At 40.7% G+C, this 20,044-nt stretch overlaps 1 protein-coding gene across 2 annotated transcripts in view; it reads left to right on the forward strand.

Moving 5' to 3' along the window:
• The window catches only part of FHIP2A (FHF complex subunit HOOK interacting protein 2A), a 48,594-nt gene extending 29,491 nt beyond the window's left edge, over positions 1-19,103 (forward strand). For both annotated transcript variants that reach the window (XM_072995511.2, XM_020779947.3), the window contains 5 exons: positions 1,938-2,028; positions 10,548-10,691; positions 13,251-13,391; positions 15,423-15,526; positions 15,618-19,103. In XM_072995511.2, coding sequence (XP_072851612.2) covers positions 1,938-2,028; positions 10,548-10,691; positions 13,251-13,391; positions 15,423-15,526; positions 15,618-15,723 — 586 coding nt within the window. In that variant the 3' untranslated portion in view covers positions 15,724-19,103. The remainder of the gene's footprint in view (positions 1-1,937; positions 2,029-10,547; positions 10,692-13,250; positions 13,392-15,422; positions 15,527-15,617) is intronic.
• The last annotated feature ends 941 nt before the right edge of the window (positions 19,104-20,044 follow it).

Raw genomic sequence — 20,044 nt, forward strand, 5'->3', positions numbered from 1 at the left:
TCTGGCCCTTGAAAAGTAGAGCTGTGAGTACTAATATAAAAATAGCCGTAGGATTTTACAGTTGCCAATCAGCAAAAGGTAAATAAATAAAAGTGTCTTTGTGTTTGTGTGTGTTTGGTTCAGAAAAAAGTACTGTAGCGTTTTCTTTAGTTTTATTAATAAAAGAAACATTTTCTTCACAGCTAGAGAGAGCCATGTTAGGCAGAACTCTTGATAGACCAAATGACAGCAAACTGCAGAAATGAAGTTTCAACCCAGGATCACCCATTGTTGGCCATGGGTCATGATTAGCTTTCTTACATAATGTAGCTTTATTAAATCAGTTGATTAGAAAACAGTTTATTAAATCACTGCAGTAATCCGATTAAAAACTTACACTCAATTCCAATAGGGATTTCAGGCTGCTTTGTATAGCTTGTAAATACTATTTGATTTGTTACTGTGTTTTAGTTTTGTATCTCTAACATGGCTGACCATGGTCATAATAACAATAAAGTAAAATAAATGAGTAAATAAATAAGTAAAGGAGTGGTGGGTTCTACTGTTGATGCATGTGGATTAATAGATTCTCCTGGAAGGAGTTGGTTCTTCATTCTCTTGGTTATGGTTGGACAGTGCTCTTTTGTGGGACATACCAAAACTCACTAGAATATATGCAGTGGAATCAGAAGGAAGGACACCTAACCATATACAGTGGTGCCTCACACAACGATGTTAATTGGTTCCAAAAAAATCAACGTTGTGTGAAACATCGTTCTGTGAAACACCATTTCCCATAGGAATGCATTGAAAACCGGTTAATCCGTTCCAATTGGAACGGATTGCCATCGCTGAGTGAAAATCCCCATAGGAAACATCGCTGTGTGAAACAATGTTTCCTCCATTGGAATGTATTGAAGCCAACTCAATACATTTCAGTGGCTTTGCGAAGTCCTTTTTCACTCCTGTAAAAGTGTCTTACAATGTTTGGAAGCCGTTTTAAATGCTTGCAATGGTTAGCCCACCTCCTGAAACCTATGCAAACTGATTTTGGTGTTGTTCTGACACTTCGTTAATTTATGGTAATTTTTTGTTTTTCCCCCTCATTGAAATGCATGGAGTTCAATGAGGGGAAAAACAAAAAATCACCACAAATTAACGAAGTGTCAGAACAACACCAAAATCAGTTTGCATAGGGTTCAGGAGGTGGGCTAACCATTGCAAGCATTTAAAAGAGCTTCCAAACATTGTAAGACACTTTTACAGGAGCGAAAAGGGAGATCGGGAAAGGGCTCTTTGATCTCCGTTTGCCTTTTAAAGCTCTTCCCGATCTCCCTTTTCGCTCCTGTAAAAGTGTCTTACAATGTTTGGAAGCTCTTTTACATGCTTGCAATGGTTAGCCCACCTCCTGAACCCTATGCAAACTGATTTTGGTGGTGTTCTGACTGTTCGTTAATTTGTGGTGATTTTTTGTTTTTCCCCCTCATTGAAATGCATGGAGTTCAATGAGGGGGAAAAACAAAAAATCACCACAAATTAATGAAGTGTCAGAACAACACCAAAATCAGTTTGCATAGGGTTCAGGAGGTGGGCTAACCATTGCAAGCATTTAAAATGGCTTCCAAACATTGTAAGACACTTTTACAGGAACGAAAAAGAGACATCGTTGTGTGAAAATCCCCCATAGGAAACATCGCTGTGTGAGGCGGCAAATTTAACAGAAAAAGGCATCGTTGTGTGAATTCATCGTTGTGTGAGGCACCCATTGTGCGAGGCACCACTGTACATATTTTACCATTTGCAATTTTTCTGTCTTTCCGGGAAGTAGACAGAAATGGAATGTACACTGCAGAAATTAGAATGTGTAACTGCTTGTGTCAAGCATGGATCCAACCATGTTTGGCATACCTGCCATAATGGTATTGAAACAAATTACCTTGATCTGTTTCTCTTTTTAGTTTTCTCTGTCTTGTACCAGATGAAGCCAAATCTTCCTACCATGTGGAGGGTACAGGTTATGATACCTACCTCAGAGATGCCCATCGACAAGTGAGTAACAAAAGAAAAATGTGGTGTCGAGATATAGTGGATGGAATAAAACAGTGGCAGTAAGGGAATATTATTGTGGAAATGAAATACATTTGTTTGTTTATTTATTTATTAGATTTTTACCCCACCCCTCTAGACAATGTCTACTCGGTTTTCATTTCATTTGTCTATTTGTTTCATACTGAAATTGATTCAAAATAACAGCATTATAATTCCCTTTTCTTGACACTATCGTCTACCTCAAAATTGCATGCATAAGGCTATACTTTACTTGCAATAAGCACTTGTTTAAAAAGCAATGGCTGTGTAGCTTTTCCACAGTGACCTGCACCTGTCAAATACCTTGCCACTGTAAGAGAACACAGATAAATATAAATTTTTTAAAAAAACAAACTAGCACCTGACTGTTATGCATCATTCTAACTGCATTAAAATATTACTGTACCTCAGTTAGCATATTGAGAACACAGTAATGAGCGAAACAGCTTTGTGAGATACTGTTATTTCTTGTCAGCTGAGTTATGAAGCATATTCTCTTTCACACACCCACACCCACTGTAGCATATATACGAACATATTGTCAAGAAGCCAGAGAGAGAATTCAGGAATCGGGTGGCTGTAATGGTCTTCAAAACCACAACACATCTCTTAAGAAGGAAAATGAATGATGCTAAACCGCATTTAGGGTTCTGGGGCCAAGTAAGAATTGACATGTTACCTACCTGTAATTGTAGTTCTTTGAGTGGACTGCTGTGATTCACACTATGGGTGATCCGTGCATGTGCGGAGCCTTGTCGAAATATTCTAGAGATTCTGCGGTAGCAAAAAGATACATCAGTGCAGACCCCTCCCCCTTGGATATATGTACCTTGGCGCCAAGGCTCTCCCTTCACTTTCTTTTCAATCGCCGCACAGAGAGCCTTGATCATTGCTTCGAAAGAAAGTTACTTACCTTATTATTTCAAAATCTCTTTTATTACCAATCCTTATTATTTTTTCCAAATCAAGTTACGCTCCAGACTTAGGGGTGAAGCACCCCTCCTTTCCCCCTGGTTTTTAGTTCATGGCCTCTTCAGGCCCATTCAAATGCTGTGTGGTCTGCAACAACAAAGTCCCACTTTCTGACGGCTGTGCTAAGTGCCTTTTTGCCTCAGTGAGGCTCATCAAACGTCTTCCTGCCCTCACTGCAAAAACTTCAAGCACAGAGTTCTCCGCAGTCACCTTTCTAGGCTCAAACTTTAGCTTTGGGAGTAATCTCTCCAGTCTGCTAAGCCCATGGCCCAACCTTCCTGTAAATCCATACCCCATGCTAAAACCATGGATAAAGCTATTTCCAAGATGGCAAAACAACGTCCTTCATCTCTATCTAGTTCTGAACATGTCGTGCCCCAACATCAACTTTTTTGATCACCATGCAGGCTCACAAAGCCAAACAGTTGACATTGAAACCCTGGACATCAAAACAGCCACTGAACGAAAACCGTTGACTGACGTTTCCTCGGCACCTGAATCTTCACTACCAAAGAAGGCTAAGTCTTCGAAATCGAAGCCCTCTAAAGCCATTTCCACCCCGACTCCACAACCACTGAAGTCCAAAGACCTCATCTGTGTTGGTTCTGTATCAGATGATGAAGCACTTCCACCTAACCAACCATCACCATCGCAGTTTCCCAAATGGGAACAGTGTGTTGGCCAACTCACAACTTTTCCTAGTAGCCCTCAAAAATTTTCGGGTTCTCCTAGTGAGTCTTCACCAGTTGCTTCACTGGACATCCACAGCACTGAAACGCAAATCAAAATTGTGCCTTTGATTCAGTAGGCCTATCACCTCGGCCTCTGGCACATCAACAGAGGTACCAATCCTGCAAAAGTGTCCGCTTGCCTTCTCGCGCGGACATGGCTTACACTCAGCACTATCATCCAGATGCCTTTTGCCCCAATCAGTGCCTGATGTAGAGGCCTGCCAAGTACTATCAACCAGTTATTTTTCCTGGTTTGACAGCAGCACCATAGCATGTTATCCCCACACAGAAATCTTCAGTGTCAGAGCAATCTTATCATCATGATTGCCAAGAATTACCAGGCACCTCCTATCAGTCGGCGCCTAAGAAACCTAGACAAGCCGATCAACAATCTTCAGCTCTGGTCATTTTTCGACACTGGCAAGCTACTACTTTCCTTCCCATTCGGATAACCGTGACTGCTCATCCCACTCAACATCGCCGGCGTCTGTCTATTCCACTGTCATCCAATGTGGTCCATCAATACCTTTGTCACCTTGGCAACCATCTCAACACTGACAGCAACTTCCATATTGACACCAGTTCCATACTGATTCCATCGATGTTCACAACCCTCAATATCGACTGCTGTCGATTGATGCACCTTTGATGTTGACAGCAGTCAACGACCCTAGATATCGACCGCTGTCCACCTTTGATGTTGACAGAAATACTTTGAAGAGCAGCCCTTCAACATTGATGTCAGTCAACAGTTGATTGACCCACGACATGAAGCCGAACAGTCTGATCACGGTTCCAGACATCAGTTGGGACTTCTAACATCACCAGATTCTGACCTAGCAGACACGGATCCTTGTCACCAGCGGAAGATTTTCAAACCTGTGCTCAGCTAATGGTTCATATGGCTAAATCCCTCAACCTACAAATCCACAGACCTGCTACTGAGCCAGCAGATCATCTTTATAATCTCATATCTAAGGACATTACCACACCAATCCATATTTCCATGCTTCTATCTCTCCTTAGCACAGCTAGGCATTCCGGGACCAAACCAGCCTCATCACACACAGTGTCAAAGTGCATTGACAACCTCTATCGAGTGCATGACCCTGATGCTATATTTTTGAAAAAAACTGGCTTTTAATTCCATCTTTGTCGAGGCATCACTGTCTTGCTCTCGACATCAGGAGGTTTTAATACCACCTAATAAAGATAGCAGGCGCATCAACTCAATGGGCAGATGGCTATATTCTTCTGCTGCTTTTACTATGAGGGTTGCCAGCTATCAAGGAGCTATGGGTACCTACAGTACTAACGCTTTCTTTGGGACAATATGTCTACCTTTGTTGATGCACTCCCTGAAGACAAAAGGGTGTTAGCTGAAACCTTCCAACAAGAAGGTCTCTCGGTAGTTAAATAATAGATGCTCTCTGCTGGGCACACCGTCCATGGCACATCTATGGCTACCTCTGTAGCACTTTGCCAATTTTCCTGGCTTAGAACTTCCCCTTCAATGGAGTTGGCCTCTTCAGTGCTGAGACAGATGACGACATTCTCGAGAACGTCCAGAAAAAGAGAATAGCTGCCAGGTGTTGGAGCGTCTGCCCCACATACCAACAATGCCCACAGCGTACTCAATGGTGCCGCCCTTACACCTCTTATCAAAAGTTCCAACAAGAACCTCAGAGACAAACATGCTATGTGCCATACTATAAACAACAACCTTACCCAGCCAAACCTCAACAGCAAACCACAACCAGGCGCAATGACTGTAAACCTAAACATCAGGTTTTATGTCCAACTGGCCAAGATCTCAACACAACCTCTCATATTTTCCCCTGCCCTCTGCAAGCACTTGCCTGTGTGGAATGACATCACCACAGATGCCTGGGTCCTTGCCATCATACAACACAAGTACTGCATAGAACTCCACCAGCTTCCTCCACCATCACACACCGTCACACCTCCATTGCAATCCCTACAGGACAAAATAAGTCATTACTCAAAAATGCCGTAAAACCAATACCACTACACCATACAGTCAAATGTTTTTTCTCTTGTTATTCCCAAAAAAGTCGGAGGCCTCCGCCCTATCTTCGTTCTCAGACAACTAAACCAATATATCACTACCACCAAATTCTGCATGGTTACCCTGAAGTCTGTCCTCACACTACTCCATCCATCTCACAGGCCTTACCTGTGCTTCTCAGGCATACCAGTTCAAAAGACCTCCATTTGGACTTGTGATCCCCCCCCCGAGTATTCACCAAATACATGGCCCCGGTGGCAGCATACCTCAGGCTTCATAAGATTCACATCTTTCTGTACATCGACAACTGGCTACTCATAGCACACTCCCGTCACAAAGCATAACGAGACATACACTTCACTTTGTTTCTCCTTCAAGATCCTGGCCTTGCAATAAATCTGCAACAATCTAAGTTAACGCCCACAAGACTAACCCATTATATAGGAGCAGTTATAGATTCCAAACATGCTTGAGCATTTTTTCCAACAGACAATTTAACTTCTTTACTCCATGCCTTCACTCCTCGTGCACTTCTATCTGTGTTAACAGTCCAACTTGTCTTAGGCACTATGGCTTAGGTGAGGCGCATGTCCGCCTCAAAATGAGGTCAAGCATGGTTCCTGGCCTTTTTCAACCCACTGACAAACCCACCACATACTCTACTGCCAGTCACCCCAGAACTCACCTCCCAGCTTTCATGGTGGCGTTTCACTCAAAACCTGATGATGGGACAATCTTTTCAACAACCACATCCACAAATCTAGGTTACCACAAGTGCCACCCTCACTGACTGGGGTGCCCACTGCCAATCCCTTCAAATCCATGCCCAGTGGTTGCGAAGAGAAAGGATGCTCAATGACTGTATCAACGAGCTAGAACTCTTAACAGGATATCAATGAGCTAGAACTCTTAGCAGTAATAAAAGCGTACAAGGCTTTCAAAAACCGTCTTATTGGCAAAATGGTCCACATAGCCACAGACAACACACCATGATATTCTCAAACAAGGGGGTACTCACTCCCCAAGTCTCCTGTCGACCTGTGGGAATGGTGCCTCTCCCATCATGTTTGTCTCACGGCAATACATGTAGCTGGTCACAACAACAATTTGGCAGATTTGCTCAGTTGCAAAGGATCTCAAATCCATGAGTGGGAACTAGACCAGACTGTCTTTCTCTCTGTGTGCACGCAATGGGGCACACCCACCATCAACCTCTTTACTTCCTGGAAAAACCAGAAGTGCAAACGTTACTGCTCCCACGCAGGAGTCGGTAAGAACTCCCACGGAGACGTATTTGTTGGCCGTTGGCCCAAATCATTCACTTACCTCTTTCCACCATTCCCACTTCTCCACAGGGTCGTAGTCTTTCCTTCAACAGGACTGGGGCAACGCTATCCTAATAGCTCCGTGGTGGCTGCGACAGCCATGGCTGCCGATTCTCCACTGGCTGTTGTCCAACATTTACCACCTGCCCTGCCTGCCTCACCTGCTTACACAAGACAAAAATCAAATTCTCCACTCAGATCTGCCTGCCCTTCATCTCGCAGCATGGAGGATTCTGCCTCCCTGATGAATGTCCTTCATCATGCAAAGAAACCCTAAACTAGGAAGGCCTACATGTATAAATGGAAAAAGTTCCAATCATTCACTGCTGCGTCATCACTACCTTCAATCAACGCTTCCCTTCCCACTGTCCTTCGTTTTCTATTGCAACTAAAATCTAAGGGCCTTTCTCTTTCATCTCTTAAAGTCTACCTTTCAGCAATTGTAGCTTATCAACCACCAACCTCTCCAGCAGCCAAGTTTTTCAGACACCCTATTCTGAAACATTTCCTTAAAGGACTGTCATTCGTCCTCCATCTCCTCAATGGTAATTGACATTAGTCCTCCGGCACCTTACAAGGCCCCCATTTGAGCCCCTTGCATCAACTGACCTCAGGTTACTTACTTTTAAGACAGTGTTCCTTGTAGCTATCACGCCATCATGGTGTGCTAGTGAATTGGCAGCCTTAAGGTCTGACTACGCTTATCTCCAGTTTTACTGGGATAAAGTCAAACCCTTTGTAGATATTTTTTCTCCCAGTTTCACCTATCCCAACCCTTGGTTCTTATGTCCTTTCCTTCTCCATCTAATCCTCAAGAAAAGATTCTCCATACATTGGATGTAAGATGGGCTATGGCCTTCTATATAGCCTGCACCCAATCTTTCAGATGCTCATCTAGACTTTTTGTCAGCTACCAACTTTATTTTATTTATTTATTTATTTATTCTATTTATATCCCACCTATCTGGTCTTGCGACCACTCTAGGCGGCTTCCTGCTAAAGGTCTCCAAGTAACCTTGCAGTGAATATCCAAGTGGGTTGCATCTGCCATCCAGCTTGCTCATCAGCTGGCTCGCGTTTCAGCACCACAGAATATCCTCCCTCGCTCCACCAGGGCGTTGGCGGCATCCATGGCGTTTCTTCAAGGAATCCCCCTCGTTGACATCTGCGCCTCTGCCACATGGTCACAGTCATCCACATTTATCAATCACTACAGATTGGACGTTCGGCAGAAATCCGATACTACTTTTGGGCGTGCTGTGTTATCATCTACCTTGGCGTGACACCCTCCTCGGGGTAAGGTAGCTTGTTAGTCACCCATAGTGTGATCCACAGAGGCTATGAAGGAGAATGATAGGTTACCTACTTGTAATTGTAGTTCTTTAAGTGGACCTCTGTGATTCACACATCCCGACCTGGCCTCCCCGCTGTCACATCCTTTATTTTATGCGGCGGTTGACCTAATTGAATGGAGAGCCTTGGCGTCAAGGTACATATATCAGAGGGGAGGGGTCTGCACTGATGTATCTTTTTGCTACCGCAGAATCTCTAGAATATTTCGACAAGGCTCCGCACATGCACGGATCACCCATAGTGTGAATCACAGCAGTCCACTTAATGAACTACAATTACAGGTAGGTAACATGTCAATTCTTACTTGGCCCCAGAACCCTAAATGCAGTTTAGCATCATTCTTAAGAGATGTGTTGTGGTTTTGAAGACCATTATAGCCACCCGATTCCTGAATTCTCTCTCCGGCTTCTTGACAATATGTTTGTATATATGCTACAGTGGGTGTGGGTGTGTGAAAGAGAATATGCTTCATAACTCATCTGATAAGAAATAACAGTATCTCACAAAGCTGTTTTGCTCATTACTGTTATGCAGTTAGAATGATGCATAACAGTCAGGTGCTAGTTTTTAAAAATTGTTTTTATATTTATCTGTATTCTCTTACAGTGGCAAGATATTTGACAGGTGCAGGTCACTGTGGAAAAGCTACACAGCCATTGCTTTTTAAACAAGTGCTTATTGCAAGTAAAGTATAGCCTTATGCATGCAATTTTGAGGTAGACGATAATGTCAAGAAAAGGGAATTATAATGCTGTTATTTTGAATCACATATGTGAGTCTCTTCCAACAACTACCGGTCTTGATCTGAGGATAGAACTGAATTTGACTTTACCCTTGTAAATGTGTCTTACAAAAAAATCATCAGAATGTTTTGAGTGGGTATAATGGAATGGAAGATGAGCCGGGGAACTGGATATGAACTATACAGATATACAAAGTAATAATTTTCAGAATGCTGTGCTCCCAGAAATGAGTGAAATGTTCTAAGTAGAAAAAATTGCCTTTTTGGGGGGGGAGAGGTATTATTTTTCTGTTTTTCTACATTTCCCTAAGCTAATGGGAAAAGACAAGAGAGGTAAAAAGAGTCAAAAGAGCTACAAAAATTCCCATAATACTCTAAACGTGAATGCAGAAAAGTGTGCTCAGCTTTCTTGTTGATGTGTTCCCCTTAAATGAAGGAAGGAACATGAAGCATGTTCACAGGCTGGTGTTTTAAATGCATTCACAAGTGACTGAACTGAACAGAAAGACAACCAGCAAAGACCACTGCAATTGACTGTTGCACATGTCTGTTGGGAGTAGACACCAGAAGACGTTTCATATATTGAAGTATAATCGAGATACTATAAAGCCAACAGGCTGTGGGTACGCAGGTACAAGCACTGGTTTGAGCTGCTGAAACATAAAACCAGCCAGTGGTTTGATGGTACAAAATGAAAGTGTCTTTAAGTGCTCTCAAACTTCTCAGTGTCATAATTTTCCCCCAATCTGATTTATGGAAAACCGTGGTGTGCTGTTTCACCTAAATTGGAAGACTATGTGCTTGCCCTGGGAAACTAGATCCGTGTTTCTTTCTGAAGAAACTAATTCTGTGTTTGATGCATGGGAGGCATCCAAGAGACTGTTAACTCTTCTTGTATCTGAGGACAGGCATGGATAATATTATTTTCTTGACGTTTTGTAGTACTTTTGCTGTCAGTTCTCTTGCTTCCCGGTTCTTCCTTTGCTTTTGAGCAGGAAACGTATCATTCTGATGCCCTCCTCTTCTCAAATTGGCTCTGTGGCCAGGTTTGATTTGATGAAAGGCAGTGTGACAAAACCTTGGCCAATCTGCATGATAACTGTACAAAAGCTGGAAAACTCTCAATGTTATGAGTAAGATGGATTGTCCTGAAAACCTCAGGAGGGTCAGATTATAAACCAAGAGGGGTGGGATTCAGCCCAGGGCTTAGGTTCCCCATGTTGCCTCCAGCACATAACTTTACTATTGTATACTTTTATAACTGCTCATTAAAATGGGAATTCACCTCTGGTTCATAAATGACTAAACAGTTTTTCTTTTTCTTCTAGTTCCGAGACTATTGCGCCATATGCTTACGATGGGAATGGCCAGGCCTTCCTAAACCTTTGGAAAAGTGCAATTTAGAAGCTCCGTTTTTTGAAGGATATTTTCTGAAAATTTTGTTTGATAGAATGGGCAGAATTCTCGATCAGGTAAATCTACAATCCTTGATGCTTTTTCTTCTGATAGTATTGGTTGGGTTTGCACACAATCCTTATAATAGTCGGATTGGTAGCGAGGAGAGGGAGGAGTTGTTTCTGCACACTTATGTGTATGAATAACAATATTTCTAAAGGAATCTGCTCCCCACAAATGGGAAGGCAAAATAGCATATGTTGTTGGATGGAATTAAGAGAAGAGAGCAAGGAGAAATATGTAGTGCACAAAATGGCCACTAAGTGGACAGGAAACGAGTAACCTGGCTATTAATGCACTTCAGCACATTGGCTTGGTTTAAGGCTCATCAAGGTTGACAAACCACGAATTTCCAGCTGGGAAATTTGTCAGGGCTTTTTTTAAGACAACCTGTATATTAAAAAAGCAGAGCCCCCCCCATCCCCACAGCCTGCTCCCTGCCCCTTCCTACTGCCCCCATCGCCTCCCTACCTTGTCCTCATCCACCACTGTGGCCTCCGCCTCCACCTCCATCTTTGCAAAGAGAGATCAGTTTCCCTTCAGCTGATTGGCAGATGCATAAGCAGACAGGGCAAGCTAGGCTGCTGGAAGGGAAGCTGGCCGCTGTTCACAAAAATGATGGTGCACTCCCAAGCCAACTACACCAGAGCAGAGTGCTGTCCTCTGAAGATGCCGGCCACAGAGACTGGCGAAACGTTAGGAAGAACAACCTTCAGAACATGGCCAAAGAGCCCGAAAAACCCACAAAAAACATTAGATCCCGTCCGTGAAAGCCTTTGCGAATACATTGTTTCCAGCTTCCTCTTTTAAATACTGAAGAAAGAAAAGACCAAATTCCAGTGGTGCTGCTTTTATGTTGTATGCAGAGAATTCCAGGTTCTATCCCTGGTCTTTAGTAAAAAGAACTTCATGATGGGAAAGACCCATAATTGATATTTGATGAATTACTGCCAGTCACAGTAAATATTGAGGGCTTACCTGATGTAACCTTCCAGGTTTCCTCACTGCTTAAAAAATAACTGTGTTGTTCCATCAGACTACGTTCAAGTTTTAAAAATTGGTACCTGAAACAATTTTCTGTTTGACTCCCCTCATGTGTCTCTAAATGTTTAAAATGAAAATGTAACTTTGAAGTGGTCTCTGTTAAATACACATTCTGCACATGCATCACTTAAAATGAATATTGGATTTGAGGCTTAAATCTGGGTCTTAACAGCTTTAGGAATATTAAGCTGCATATATATGGAAATCTGATCCCAGTAATGAGGCCAAAATTGTAAAAAAATAAAAGTAAAAAATTCCTTTCTTAAAGACTGTCAGTGGAAAAAGTATCTTGGTAATGTTGCTAAAAAGGGGGGCAGTGACTAGGTTATTGTCGCACAATGTCAATTTGATATAGTACCTGTCAGAATGACAAAAATCCTGGATCAGTCAAGCATGCAACTGTTCTCTCTCTTTTGTCAAGGGCAATACTTGCATGGAGAATTAAGTATGCATTAAGATGGAAAAAATCTCTCTCTTGCCCCCAACAAAGAAAGGGGGAAAATTAAGCCAGAATGATTTTTTCCCTTTGAGGAATAAATGCTTCTGAAATGCAATGCAGGTCAGAAATATGAAAATGTTCAGATGAGATTAAAATGACAAACTTGATGCAGTTGTTACTTAGCTAAACTATACTGTCAGGTAGAGGCCTTGGCATGATTGTAACACAGTCTGGAGATCAGAAGATTATGACTGTTTTGTGCAGCCTTCTGTTAATGCTGGCATGCCTCATTCTATGTCACTGCCCTCTTCACTGGCATATTTTAAGATTTTCTTGCTCTTATTCTTTTATACAGAGAGGCTCTAGAAGTCTACATATAAACCCACCAGACTACAGTATGTGAATTAAGTACATGATCATAAAGTTGCATATATTTGTTTTTGGAGCCAATATACTGTCATAGAAGTACAGTATATTAAATTCTAGATTCTTGTGAATCAATTTGAATTTCACTGATATCCTCTTTCTTCCCCCTTTCTGTGAAAATCCTTCTATTTCGGTAGCCTAGGCATGCTCCATCCAGTTCGGGATAGCCTTGTTCTCACTGCAGTTGGTGAATAAATGGTTGCCAGAAAACATTAAAAAAAAAATTACTACTACTGTTGCAGAAAAGACTTGCTAGAAGAGGTTACACTGCAGTGCCATGGACTACCACTGGGTGGCTTGACCATCCACAAATGTTTTGTTTTCCACTTTGCTTAATGATCATATAAAAACCCCTATGGTTGGATTTGATGTGATGAAGATCTGAACAAGATCTTATGGAGTTAAAAATAAAAACAGATGCAGAAGGAGGGGTGTCTTAGATCTGTACACGTTGTTTTTAGTTGTTCTTGTGCTGGAATGTTTCTGTTGTGAGCATGTCAGGATATTTAAAACAATATGCTTATGCTTCCGGTGGTTCTCATATAGTATATATTTTGCATATGAAAAATCTCAACCCTATTAATTTTCTGCTGAGATCCAGATATGTATTATAATGAAAGTGTGGACATTTGGAAGATATTTTCTTTTGGTTTTCCTTCCCTTACAGCCATATGATGTCAATCTGCAAGTCACATCCGTATTGTCCAAACTGTCCTTGTTTCCACATCCACATATCCATGAGTACCTTTTGGATCCTTATGTAAATCTGGCTTCTGGCTGCCGCTCTCTGTTTTCAGTAATTGTCAGGGTGAGTACAGTACATGTTCAAGGCCTCAACTTGAACAGCGCTACAAAATATATAACTATGACTACTGCTGCTGTTTTATCAAAAAACAAATGCCTGGCCTGTGTTTTAAAAAGCAGCATTTAGGACAGAAAGTAGCTAAATTTACTCTAGAATCCCACGTTACTAAGTAGTCAATTACAAGTGCAATTCTATTATTGCTAAATCCTGTTGGTGTAAGTTGCATCATGTCAGTTTGATGATGTCATCAGCCAGGATGATTTTTGAGGGAAAATTCATTATTTCCTTGTGTCAGCAGTTTTTACATAAGAGCCATGGCTGCCTCTCAACAGAAGAGAGTAATCTTTAATTTAAAAAACGTGTCCCCATTGATGACTTACTTCATCAGCATTTTCTGACAGGATTTTCAGCCTATACCCATTTACAGTATTCGAAAATAAGACCCACCTACTCTTGGTCAGTAGAACCTACTCTTAAATCAGTGGGCACAGGATTGCAGCCTTAGTCTGCATCTTACTCTGTAACTGCTCCACACAGCCATAATCTCCCAGAAGAAATTCAGTTAGTGTATCTTTATGTTGGAAACTGCGTGTATATAAGAAAATTTGTAGGGTAGAACATCCATTTTCCCTACCTTGAATATATTGATTGGTGGCATTTGGATATCACGATACAGTATGTGTTCCAAATGGATTTGTTCATTTTAATTGCAAGCCTTTCTGAGTTACATTAAAAGCTACCTTGAGCATAGTAGAATATAAGTTAAACAAATAAGCAACGGTTTAATACAACTTGAAATAAAGTGCAATATCTCACAGGGTTGCATGCTCACGCATCCCTTCTCACCCATTCCACATACTTGAGGTGGATTTTTGAAGCCTTTACCTTTGCTTTCCCTCAATAACAGCTTCAGGCAACATCCGGATAAGGGATCCACGCTAGTATTAGAATCCCTGTTTGATTATTTAAGTTATCCTGTTTTTAAAAAAACTGATTATAGTTAGTCATAAATCATGACAGTTTGGTCCGTTTAACACAGGGATCCCCACTGAAGGGTGGGAAAGATGAAGAGAAAACTTTCAGAAATCCTCTTTCAAGCCATGTGTGGGGAGGGGTAGTGAGGGATAGAGCATGCACACCTGAGGTTTGCATAGTTTATTTGTCCATTGCTAAAAAGGCAGACAGCAAATGAATAAACGGAAACTGTATGTGGCAACACAGCAGAAAAACGGTAAGAGGTTAAGTGAAGTACAATAATAGGATAAATATGTAATTAAAATGAGAGATGCAAAAACTTAAAATGTAGCTATAGAACACAGTAACATCACAGTATAAAAATATGTAGACACAGGATGTGTTGTTTCTTCTAAGATCTTCAGTACTTTTGCTGAAAATGACAGACAATTATTGTAATACAATTATAAAAGCCTAGTGATAGAGTGGCTGAAATTTTGTTGCCCAACTTTATGGCATGTGAAGATGATGTCATCAGCTGGCCATGGACATCCTTAATTCAATTTAATTTAAGTCAAACTTGCCATCCCACTCTCTTCTGGTTCTGAGGCTCCCTAGGGATTCCTTTTGCCCTGATGAAGCATTTGGGAACCTTAGAATCTGAAGGGGGGGGGGGAATAGGATTTATTAAATTAAATTATTAAATCAATGATTTCCATCAACAGCTGGCATAAAGTTATGTCAAATGGAGGCAGACACAGAAGGCTAGTCCATATGTTAATCCCTGAAAGTTGTGCCGCACAGTCTGGCATATAATATCAATATGTAGAAAATTTCATGCAGGTCTAGGAATCTGGTGTATACATTAATTCTTGCACCAGGATTGCGCTTTCTCCAATAAACAACACAGCCTTCATAGACTCATCTATGTCTCCTCATATGAGACATATTAACATGTTACAAATGAAACATAGTGAATGGCTCTCTAACATTAATTAGACAGCAAAACAATGAACAAGCACTACTGGATGCTGGTCCACTTTCTACTCCCTTTTACTTTGTATTATGTATAATGTGCAGGTTGTTGGGGATCTCATGGTGAGAATCCAGCGTATACCTGACTTCACGCCAAAGCTTCTGATGGTTAGGAAGCGTCTCCTTGGTTTAGAACCTGACGGCCCTATGTAAGTATATTAATTATCAGTCTGTTGGAAGATGGTTTTTATGAAGCTTCACACATAGCTTTTCATTCACTTTTCATCTTTTTTTTCATAGTGTTGACCACATGACGTTACTGGAAGGTGTGATTGTGTTGGAAGAGTTTTGTAAAGAGCTTGCTGCCATTGCCTTTGTGAAGTACCATGCCTCGTCTACACCCTAAACAGACACTTGAAGTTGTTAGACTGCAAGACTGCCTTCGTGTTTCAATAAGGGAGTGGGGAGTTTACTCTTCCTCGGCAAGAAAACAAAAAGCAAAGTAGTGGCATTCACTTGAAGAACTCATGGGACACATTCAGATTTTAGTACTTGCTTCTTAATTGATAGGTGGTGACCAAATATGGACAACTTACCCATTAACAATGAAAGAGACACCGGCTAAGAGATAAGTTCAAAGAGCTGTGCACACCAGGACTTTAGTTAATACATTCTCTTATTTTAATGACCTTCTAGGAGGTAACAAATTTTATATTTTAGGGTTCATTGTCTTTTAAATTAAAAGTATTTTCCCCATGTCATTGGAGGTGTGTTGCTCCCTTTAAATTAAAAGAAGGATGTTATCAAAGCAGTTGGAAGAAATAAGGGACTGGAAATGCACACAGCTCAAATTGAGATCATTGTCCTTTGTGTACCTCTCATGTGAGTTTTTTATTGTAGTGTCTCATTTAATCACTAATGTATGTTTGCAGTAGAGCAACTGGTGACAATAAGAGTTCTCATGTGTTGCTTTTCCTTGAATCCTTGTTCATCCTCCCTTGTTATGCTGCATAATTTTGTTTGCCTTCTGTCTTAAGTTGAAGCTCTAGAATATTTTATCCAGAGATCCATTCACAAGAACGTAGAAGGGTTCCCCCCCTCCCAATTGTTCAGTGGCTGAAGGTTAGCTTGTGCCTTTGTTAGCAATATCAGTATTTTTTTAAAAAAGAAACAAACTGTGGCTTAGCTAATTTGAATGACTGCTGCAGCAGGCTGGTAGCTGCTTACTGTGGTGACACTTTTTAGTAGTCTGTATACTTTGGAAGTTGTTGCACGCCTTGGAGTGCAAGTTTGTAATCTTCCTGTTTGCAGCAGAGTCCACCATAAGCCATGAGGGAAACTTGTTCTCTCTAGTTCACTGTTGTCAATCATCAGATAGCTTGGCTTGCCAGACGGTCCAGGATAGATACAAGATGAGGGGCTAACTGCTTCTCTGTTTCTTTCCTTCTATGCTTTGCCAGTTCCTCATGATCTGAAAACTCTATGCTATCCGCCGTTGGTTGCATGTAGTCTCTGTATTATTTTTGCAGTCAGGAAAGATTCAGCAGGTGGGTTCATTTAGGAGTAAGCAGAGCACATCCTCTGGTCTGCATGTGGCCCCAGACCCATTTTTACTGTTCCCTCCAATCTTCTGGACCCCATTCCCAAGGAACAGTTTTGACATCACCTCCAGGAGCAGCAATTTTGCAATAGATGGGGTTCCAGTCTCCCTATTAAATAGAAGTGGAAGTCTGAAACTTGGTATTTTCAGTTGGTGCAGCCTGTGATGGGTCGTGGGAGCAGAAAACCGTCCCTGAACTCTCCCAAAAAAGTGCTCCTCACCAATTTCTCCTTCTTGACTTTATATCATGGGAGCAAGAAGCAGACTTTACCCCCTCAATGTATGGTCCATTTATCTCATTCTTGGATATTCAGTATAATCTAAAATTCCTTCTTTTAAATAACCTTTTTGCACATTTGCTACCTTTTTCAATTCCCATTTGGATTCATATAAATTTAGATGAATTTTGTGCCAGTCTTGTGCGCTGTGGTTTGACCTGAACAAAATGAAAAACATGTCATTGAACAGTTTTTGTAACACATCCCTGTACAGTTTTTCTACCTGTTGGATTCTAATGTTATAGAAATTTGCCAAGTATAAAATAGCTTATACTCAGAGGCCAACATAGGGAAAACTCAAAACAATGTTAAAAGGTTGTCAAGCAACATACAAGATTGCTTTTGTTACAGGTGAGACACAGCCATAGAATAGACTAACAGTAGATTCATTTGTACCCTTCGTTTGTCAAGATAACTCGCTGCTAGAGTTAGCAGCACGGTGAGGAGTTTTTAAAGTATCAAGCCCCAGAGGTACCATATTTCACTGAAGAGTGCAACTTGAGAAACTAAATACAGTGATGCCTGGCAAGATGAAAATACCGGTAATTTGTTCCACGAGTCGTTTCGTATTGTGAAATTTTCATCTTGCGAAGCACAGTTTCCCATAGGAATGCATTGAAATTTAATTAATGTGTTCCTGTTTGTCTTGCGAAGCACAGCCATAGAAAAATTTGTCTTGCGAGTCACCAAAAAAAAGTCACAAAATGCTTTTGTCTTGCGAGTTTTTCGTTGCGCGAGGCATTCATCTTGTGAGGCATCACTGTATATGTAAAAACTCTGCATCTTCTTTCTGGGAACCAGGCAGACATTATGTAAGAAATAAGTAATATACTATTATGAAAGCAGGCCCATCTGAAAAGCTTCTTTACAGGTAGCTTAGGTTCCTCAGATAGTTGTAATTGTGACTAAAGCACATATGTGTTAATTTCCATGTTCAAACAAATACTTGCAGACTCCTCAGTGCTTAAAGAGCAGATAACATTCTTGAGATATAGGCATATGCTACAAGGTTAAGCTCTGTATATTTTGGTGATATCAGTGCATAAAAAGAATGTGGTGTAAGCAGGTGGCTGCCTTAATTTTTGCTTTCAAAAATGTAAGGAGGGTTTGTGTCTCTGTTATTTGAGCCTTCTGATTCATCCAATTATAAATATTCAGACAGTATTGGGTTGAATTCAAAAATCTCGGATGTAGTTTGTAAGGTTTATGAGCATAGTGTTGATTAAAACTACAGTTGCTCACAAATCCCTTTTAAAACATCACAGTCCAAGCTGGATTACAACTGCCATACCTGTTAAGGAAGTTATTAGAATATTCAAGATAAGTTCTGTTTGCAGTATATTTCCATGTCATTTCAAGACACCAACTTTTTTTAATGTCCTTTTAAGATTTAATATGTGGATTTTGATGTCATAGTACATGTCACAAAGCTAGCAAACATCTTAGCCCTCTCTCTTTTCATGGGAGTTGTTTTTAAGCATTCTTATATTTTTGTAAAAGCAAATTGAAATTTGCTTCCCAAATGGAGATTGTTTACCTTTTATAGCTCATATTTCATGCACTTTTATTTAAAGTCCTTGTTTTAATTAGTTCAATCTATGCATGTCATGATCATCCCTATTTTGACTAGTGTGTATGTATCCATAGGTGCATGTGTGGTTATTTATTGCCCACCAGTAAACACAGGAGAAGATAATTGTCTTGCTCTCTAGAAGTACTGAGGAACTTGCAGTTGTAATGATGTGAGTGGTAAATATCAGGTATTTGGTATCGATAGAAGAAACAGTGTTTATATGTGTGAGTGGATGAGGAAAGGGAATCATCTGATTCCAAGATGAAGATCCAATTTTAATTTTTGCCCTGATGCACATTTATGTAAATAAAGGCACCTTTTCACCTTTCTATGAACTATAATATCTGTTTAATTTTGTTTCTGAGGGTGGAAGTTTTGTAATTATGATATGAAACATCTAGTATAATTTCTCCTTGTTCTATTTTTGTTATAATTGTCTACCAAGTAGTCTAATCTTTTCTCTGTACCTTTCTGATATTACAATGTATTGATCAGTGCAATATCAAAGCTGTGATACAAGGTACAGCTTCAGCCTGGTTATCAATGACCTGTTTATGAGTGTATATTTGTATGCTAATGGACAGAAACACAGGGCAAAGATCAGAACCGCTGAGGGACACAGTAGTCATGGTAATTCCTTTTATAAAACTATATAGCTATTCAGCGTGAGCTGCTGAATGCAGCAAACCCTTTAGTTGTCATATGACATCCTTCTTTTGCTGAAACAAAACACAATCCAAAGCTATGAATTCATTGTTCTCAACTGTCTGAGAAATTAACATTAACATCTATCAAAAATGCATCTGTGTAACCTGTGCCATTTAGTGCTACAGAGTCATGATCTCCCTCTCTTTCTCTACACAAACACACACATACCTTCTTCAGGTAATTTTCCCTTCCAGACTTGTTTACATTAAACAGGGGATGTCCAGCAAATCTTTCTTACTGAACTTGGTATTTTTCATTTACCAAGGTGTAATAGATCTACCAGGCATGGTTGGAACAGCCATGTTTCAGAATGCAGATTGAGATAATTCGTGTCAGCAGATTTAGTCCAACCCCCCCCCCCCTTTTTTTTAATGCTGGTTAAAAAGCATGCATGAAGGACTTAAAGGGGATATTCTGAAAAATAAATTAATACAGCTTAAACAGAAAAGCGACTACTTACTTTTGTATACGTTTGTGCATTTTAAGCTTTGTATTCAAACAGCATGTCCAAAGTAACAAGGTTTAACATTTATGCTGCGATTTGTACTCCCTGCTGGTAGGCCCTTTG

The sequence above is a fragment of the Pogona vitticeps genome, chromosome 3 (genome assembly GCF_051106095.1).
Source record: "Pogona vitticeps strain Pit_001003342236 chromosome 3, PviZW2.1, whole genome shotgun sequence".
NCBI lineage: Eukaryota > Metazoa > Chordata > Lepidosauria > Squamata > Agamidae > Pogona > Pogona vitticeps.